General features: G+C 46.4%; 1 protein-coding gene and 1 long non-coding RNA gene across 2 annotated transcripts; one reads left to right on the forward strand and one right to left on the reverse strand.

The window, feature by feature from the left end:
- Positions 1 to 467: 467 nt before the first annotated feature.
- Positions 468 to 1,414, forward strand: LOC104581573. The gene is made up of 2 exons (XR_729587.3): positions 468 to 623; positions 826 to 1,414. It is a non-coding gene; the product is annotated as an uncharacterized LOC104581573 (long non-coding RNA).
- Positions 1,415 to 3,623: 2,209 nt separating this feature from the next.
- LOC104581574 lies at positions 3,624 to 5,485 on the reverse strand. Its single transcript, XM_010229417.3, has 2 exons — positions 5,080 to 5,485; positions 3,624 to 4,618 (listed from the first exon to the last, which is right to left on the reverse strand). Exons 1-2 carry the CDS (start codon positions 5,210 to 5,212, stop codon positions 4,020 to 4,022), a joined length of 732 nt encoding a protein of 243 aa, XP_010227719.1. The 5' UTR covers positions 5,213 to 5,485; the 3' UTR covers positions 3,624 to 4,019.
- Positions 5,486 to 7,579: the final 2,094 nt, after the last annotated feature.

Raw genomic sequence — 7,579 nt, forward strand, 5'->3', positions numbered from 1 at the left:
CAGAAACTGCTGCGCAGGGGAAAAAATCCCGATCCCCATCCATGGCGACCTGCTGCTTCGTTTGCCCCGTACGCATTGGCCGCCACCCCGGCCAGGCTTGTGACGCTTCGTCTCCTGCGTCCCCCTACTCCCATTGCAGCGACGCTCGACGCTTCCTTTCACCATCAATGAGGCGCACGATAGAATACGAAGATCTACCGCAGATTTCGGTCAGTTTAAACTCTGTACATCCGTCCTTTAAATTTCCTACCTTTGGTCTCCCTTCCATCCTCCCCAAGCCCCAACACCATCAGAAGCCATTGATGCCCAAAAATTGAATCCCACAACTATGTTGGGGGACAACTACTATCCTGATCCTCCAATGCTTTGAGATCCGGAAGAGGCACGTGCTGTTAGAATCCTTTGAGTTTTTAGGGTTATGCATATCCCCCCAAAACTTGCCTGCCTTCTTGATTGTAGCCTGAATACTTTGGCCACTTTAAGGCAGCCAAAGTGTCCAATATACACGTGCTCCCTAGGTAGGCGCCGTTCTGCCACTGGCGCTCCCTAATCGACGCCGGCCTCCGCTGCGCCCTACTCGACGCCGTTCTGCTCGAGGCCCTCCCCCACGGCAGCGGATATAGGTACGCGCCGTCCTACGCTGCTCCCTAATCGTCGCCGTCCTGGTCAAGGCCCCCTCCCCTGCCGCAGCGGCGCCGCCTCCTCACCCCACAAAACCGATGAAGGCTACCTCTGAACCTTCGCCCGTAGATCTTGAACCATTTGAATTTTTCAGGGATTTCTTCTTCTCGGATTCCCCTTATTCTTGTGTTGCGCTTTCTACAGGTTTGAAATCGACAGTAGAAGGCCACCTGGGAGTGAGTCCATCCCCTGGACCTGAAAACGGATTCTCATACACAAATGGGGGCTATGATATGCTCTCTTCAGCTCCAAGAGCAGCTGATCTCCGAAATGTGCGAGCCATCTACAGAATGAAGAGATTTCAGAAGTCTACTCCTTTTTTATCTTAATATATTTTTATCTCGATGGTGCTTCATTTAGAATCCAGAAGGTTCATAGTTGCAATTTGGTTTTTCCATACGTTCTGTATGTATGCAGCAAGTACATTATCAGCTTCAGATAATAAGTAAGTTGGGTGGAAGGACCAGCCAGAGCAGAGGCATGTTGGTCTGTTCATCGTCCTTCATACAAGCTGAGGCATTTTCCCTCTGTACAGGATGATGCTGGTATAATTAGTGCTTGATACTCAGTTATCGTTAGGAATTTCATGTTTATGTAGGTCTGACTATGTAAACACCACAACTTTACATTCTAAATCTTTTTTTATTTTGTTCGTTTGTAAGTAACAGTTGTGCATTCCTCTTCCATTGATCTCTATATAGTTAAGGGAGCATGATAAAATGTTATCTTCCCTTATTTGGTTTCCTTCAAACCACCCAATCCTAACAGAAGATTTGAGAGCCATTATTCTGATGATACATTTCAATACTCATTTGAAAATCCTGCTAAAACAGACAAATATATTAAAGCAGTCTAGAACTTCCAAGTATGAAATATTCCTTGCAACACAAGTTTTTCTATTTCTAATTGCATTGCTATGAATTTCCGCAGCAACACGCGGGGTATTATCTAGTTATTGATGACTGTGCATGACGGATGACTGCTCAAGACCATATTCAGCCTATTCGAGCTTACCACTGCCCACCCGTTTGGAGACTCAGGATCTAAAGCTTATTCTGTGCATTGACCTCGAATGGGGACACGGACACGGACATGGACACGGACACGGGGAGATGGCAGTGTACCTAACAATTCACTTGTCCTGGCATGTAGATATACTTCTCGGGTCAAGATACACACACGTCACAGAGAATACTAATAATTCCTTTTGACGACACTTTCATATTACTGAAAAGCAATCTTAAAAGCCCTTCCAAACTTCAATAACATAGGACTTTTTTTGTACTTCTGCAGATTGTGTTATGCGCAAGAGTGGCTTATAGGCTATAGGGTATAGCACAAATCCACGAGAACAAACAAATGGGTGTAAGTAGGTGGTAACATAAGTGTCAACTAAGCAAATTTTGTGATGTGGTATGTTATTAATGAGGAGAGAGATGTTTGTGGTAACTAGATATGTTAACATAACATCACACAAATCAAGGCAAGATGAGTCTACAAGCTAATAAATGATATAATGCATGACACCACATATATGTTACTACCCACTATAAAGGTAATAACTTAGAGTAGTAACAAAGACATGTTACTATTCTAAGTTACCATGCACTATGACCAGCCTAAACCATTTCCTTATCTGCCCTATGCCAATCCTGCAATCCTCAAAATTACAGTACAAAGCAGCTTTTGGGTTTGACTGTTGGAAGCCAATGGGATTCAAACTTGCATCCCACTATGCAGTGCTGAGTAATCTCTCCTACCTGGTGTCAAACCCTCCCGGCATGTCTGACAGATGTGACGTCACCCCATACTCCTTCGAAAATGAAAAACTTTAAAACCGTGACCGAAAATTTGAAACCAATGACCTCACGGTTTCATAGCCGATTCATTCAAAGACAACCATTCCTCGTTCCACCCGATGTTTGAGGTAAACTATAGAAAAATACTCCATCTGATCCTAAATTCTTGACTCAAATTTGCTCAAATATGAATGTATCTATTCTTAAAATGCGTCTAGATACATGTAATATTTCGACAACAATTTAGGATCGGAGGGAATATTAAACATGAAAGACACCAACTAGCCTTGGTCTCGTTGCATATTAGGTGGCCAAATGATCCTGCCGTTTATATTTTAGACACAAGATGAACTAGATCTGATTCAGGTCAGTCAATCTTCTTCCTTTTTTTCAAAAAGGGGAAACACCCCAATAATGCTATGCCTCTGTAAGGGACTGCTGCCCGAGATTTCTTTACAGAGATTTAGTCCTTGTTCTCAGCTTTTGGTGCTTCTAGCTGAGAAGCATGTCCCGAGATGCTTCTCAGTTTCATGTGGAAACGGGAGAAATTCTTTTGAGATTGTTAGAAACACTAAAAGCTGAAGCTGAAATCCAAACAAACAGGACCTAAAATTCAAAAATAGCTATAATTTATAACGGCTGGGCCCACCCAAACATGATGCTAATAACAACCATTCGTCCTCACTCTTGAGATTTCGGAGTCTCGAGGCGAAAGCAAAACTTAGGTCCTCAATAGTGATTTAGTGGTTAATTAGACATCGGTTTCGTGTAGTACCAATTTCTTTAGAGATAACCCACCTCCTCCTTTTTGCTTTTGTTTTTCTCATCCACATAAAAATGTTGAAATGTCATGTCTTAGTAACAGCTGACTCGTCTTGTTGGAGATGCTTAATATGCAGGAAGCAAAATCGTGAGTACCAAATGTACGGAGTTGCTATTTTCCGGTCGACCACCCATCCGCCCTCAGGTCTGCTCGACTTTGCATATTTCTAACCTAGCCGATTCGTCCGGAGCTAGCCAACAATTCCCAAGTTTGCCGCCGTTTACAGAACCATCTCATACGGTTCAGCATTGGCTTGCAAGCCGTGTCACAATCTTGTGGGCCTTGACCGGTATCCAGCTCGTCAACATACACCGAGAATATAAAACACAACGAACATATCCATTCCAATATCCACACGACCACAGCACATCAGTGACCGAAGTAACTGGTGGATCACAAAATTACTCCCTCCGTCTCACGATCCTTATCGAAATATTACATGTATCTAAACTTTTTTACAAATAGATATATTCATTTTTGAATAAATTTGAGACGAGAATTATGGAATGGAGAAATATTACATGTATCTAAACTTTTTTACAAATAGATATATTTATTTTTGAACAAATTTGAGACGAAAATTATGGAATGGAGAGAATAGAAACTAATTATCCGTCTGATCTACTGTTCCACCACATCACAATATTCGCGAAATTCTACTGTAATAATAACAAAAAAGACAGCTTATTCTCTGACCTGTGGGCAGTATGGATTTCTCAGACTATGGCACAGGCGTTGGGATTCTCCTCGCTGAAGATGGCCGTGAGGCGGTTGGCGTCCGTGGCCATGCTGTAGATGCCCTGGCGCACCGGCGTCGGGTAGCTCCAGCGGTACTCGCCGGAGAAGTACTCGCAGTGCCGCCTCGGCGACGGCGACGGCGCGTAGTACCTGCCGTACGATCCGTAGTACCCACTAGCATCTCCTGGAGTCGACGCCGGCCGGGAATAGTACGGCTCGGAGGCGTGCTGCTGCAGGCTTTGGTCACCGCCGCTCCTCGTACTCCCTGCTGCGTGCTGGTATGCGTGGGCCGCGTGCGGCGGTGGCGCCGGTGGCCTGGGCCCGCCGGCGGGATGTAGTGCTGGGCCTGGGCCTGCCGGGCTGAACCGGACGTGCTTGGACTTCTTGCGCTTCCGGGGCTTGCCGCCGCGGGCTCGAGGCGGCGGGGCGCCGGCGCCTGCGCCGGGCGTTGGCGTAAACTGCGCCGTGACGGGTATCGCGTGGTTGCTGGCGGCGGGTGGACGCATGTAGCATGTTTGAACGGGAGGGTACGCCATGGCGTAGTCCAGCTTCTCCTTCCTCGTTCGTCCTTGGCGCCCTGTAAATGACAACATACGGTACCATGTGTAAGTATCTCAAACTTGTAACAAGGGCTCTCTGTCTCTCTCTACACAAAACAAGTTTGCAACAGAGCAATTCAATCGTTCAACTACCGACTTCTACGTTAGAAAAACTCAAGACGTGGATATTCTTGTAAGAACGAACCAGAGTGATCGAGCTGTGTTAACAGAAATACAGAATATATGGACCAGGGAAAGTGTTGGATACATGGCAGCTGTGCATCAACCGAGATGCAGAGACCGAGAGGTTTTCCTTCTTTCCGAAAAAAGTTGATACGAAATTTGAGACTACATAAAAGCTCGATCGATCGCAAGGAGAAACGTAATCTTACAGGGCATATACAGACACACACCGGGAGATGAACGAGGGCAAACTATTTGCACTGAATTTTATTGCTTACAAATCATGATACAGAGTTTCGGTATAAGCATAACGTACCGTTGCATTTCATGACGACTTTGGATAGCATCCCGCACAAGGGAGAGCAACCCATTTGCCTCTCTCGTGCTGCCACTTCAAACTCCCTTGCTCTCTCAGCTGCGTACATGTGTGTATGCATATATGAACTCATGGACTTTCTTTTGGTTCTCACAACAACACATGAATGAAAGGAATGATCTTTTAAGCGAGAATAGTCCACTCTCGGTTGGTGTAGTAAACTGTACTAAAGCGTGCTAGGTAGCTGGGGAGAATCGAATAACAGAATTAATGGGCTCACCAACCTAATATATGCACGAAACCATGCATGTATCTACCATGGGTTGCAGTGTACCATATGTCTACCTATGGTGCCTCGTGTTTGTTCTGTGAAGTGCTCGAGCAGACGATGATCGAACCGGAGTAAGTGGTGTCAGAATATATGCTTCGTCTGGAGAAATATCAATTCAGCCGAGAAAAGCGACTTTGCACGGACGTTTGTTCTAGCTGGTCCAAGAAGGGGAGATATGTTTTTTTATTCTTGCGGAAAAGGATAATATCTCGGCCTCTGCACTCATCCACCCATTGATGCACATCACATAGGGTGGATACAAAACTCAACTAGCGAAAGATCTAACATAAAACATCTAGGCATTGTGTAGTCTATTAGTGGACCGCCCAGCAAACCCACTTCAGTGTTGGTCTTTTTTTGAACAATGTGTCCATCTTCTGTAGCTAAATAGTTGTAACCACCTGAGCCTTGCTGAGGTCGTTCGGAGAGCAAGTTCCTTTGACGGATGAGGCCAAGTTGTTCTTGAGTTCCTGCTGGAGGGAACATGCTTCGTCGAGTACAGTGTTGAGATCATAGTCATGGCTGCATGGTATTTAGGGTGGGAGCGTCGATAAGGTGTCCGTGCTGAGACCGTCCAAACTCCTGAGCAGTCGGCGATGTCAATTCATGCCGCTGCTGAAAATTTTGGTTGGGAGAAAACCCCTGTATACCATCAAGCTTACATCCAAACAAGTCCAAACACTTGTTTGGATGTAGACATTTAACCTTGGAATTAGACATTGATATTGAAAAAGTCTCAAATGTCAAAGATTCAAGCCTTCAAGGTGTTTGGCTTAGATATTCATCTATGAAATTCGGGCTCGAGTCCAACAAGCAAATTTGGGTCTGGCCCAATGTCGAGCAGAACACCTCGACATCAGCAGGTATTCGGGATTATCGTTCCATCGACGGAACACCCGCGCTCGACCCCCAGCTGAAGCATTTCTTTTCTCCCTTTTCCCTCTCTTCGCCAATAGAGACATCTTTTCTTCCCGATAGACCAGCGCTCCCCTCACGCGCGGGCTCTTCTGCGCCGCCGCCGATACAGGTACCTCATCGGTGGTCAACTCCGTCCAGCCGCCATCCATCCTTGGGTCATCCCCCGCTCCGGCGCTCTCCCCTTTCCTCAATATACTGCAGCGGCTGACGCCTCCATAGTCAGCGGCGGCGCATGTCCCCCCGGCGGCAGCAGCGCAGGTAGTGGCGTCGTCCCTCTGTCCTCCGGCGCCGGGATTCTCACCCACTGGGCTGCAGCTTCCTCCCGTCGACCTCTCCCTCCCCTCTCATCTCTCTCGTTTCTCTGTGTAACGGAGACGCGACCCGTCGGCCGGCGCAGCGCCGGCAGCTCCTTCCCTCCTCCTCCGGCTGGGCTGAGCACAGCGTCGGCAGCCTCCCTCCCTCCTCCTCTGGTTGGGCACAACGCTGGAAGGAAATGAGATCGACGAGCGAGCCGCACGACCGCCGGGCGCCGTCCTGCACATTATCTGCCTCTCCGACATGCAGATGCAGCCGCTCCCAGCCACAAGGAGCTCGTTCTGTTCAAGATAAGGAAGCGACGAACATGTGTGTTTTGGTTTGATTGCTATTGCCCTGAAACGCCTTATTATTTGCTACGTACTGAACTGTAGTACATGTGATGCTCTTCCTGTAATTTGCATTTTACGATCTTTGTTTTTCAGATGTAATCTACTTATGCAAAGAGAATCCGATTAAGATGATGCTACGAGAGTTGCACTCAAGAGCATCCGATTTTCTTTTTACCGTTGTAAAAAGAAAAAGAAAAAACATTTCACGTGTGAAACACTATAGCCAATATACTCGGTCGACTTCGATTCATCGCTTTGGACATCCAATCAGGATTTGACATTCGATCTCAATATTAAGTCTTGGTTTCAAATATCTAAACATCCAAACAAAAGTATTTGTATTCAGTCTCAATATCAATATCATGTGATATTGGCATTGAAGACACTGCAATGCCAAGTTTCTGAATGTCTACATCCAAACGAAACCTTCATGTTTATGCTTCCCTTGATCAAGAGTCACTAGAGGGTGCGATTGCGGCGATTCTTAGGGATTGGAAAGGTGATTTTGTTGCTGCGGCAAATCAAAGATTACCTGCTGCCTGGATGCTGGCCTTTCGGCTGGGGTTGGAGGTTGCACACACGGTGTGATGCAATCGTCTCCGTC

This window comes from Brachypodium distachyon, chromosome 1 (assembly GCF_000005505.3).
Source record: "Brachypodium distachyon strain Bd21 chromosome 1, Brachypodium_distachyon_v3.0, whole genome shotgun sequence".
Classification (NCBI taxonomy): Eukaryota; Viridiplantae; Streptophyta; class Magnoliopsida; order Poales; family Poaceae; genus Brachypodium; species Brachypodium distachyon.

Excerpts from the sequence above, each read along its gene's own strand:
- LOC104581574 (XM_010229417.3), bottom strand. The coding sequence starts at position 5,212 with ATGAGTTCATATATGCATACACACATGTACGCAGCTGAGAGAGCAAGG. Across the intron at positions 4,619-5,079 it reads AGTCGTCATGAAATGCAACG|GGCGCCAAGGACGAACGAGG; the intron begins GTACGTTATGCT and ends TGTCATTTACAG.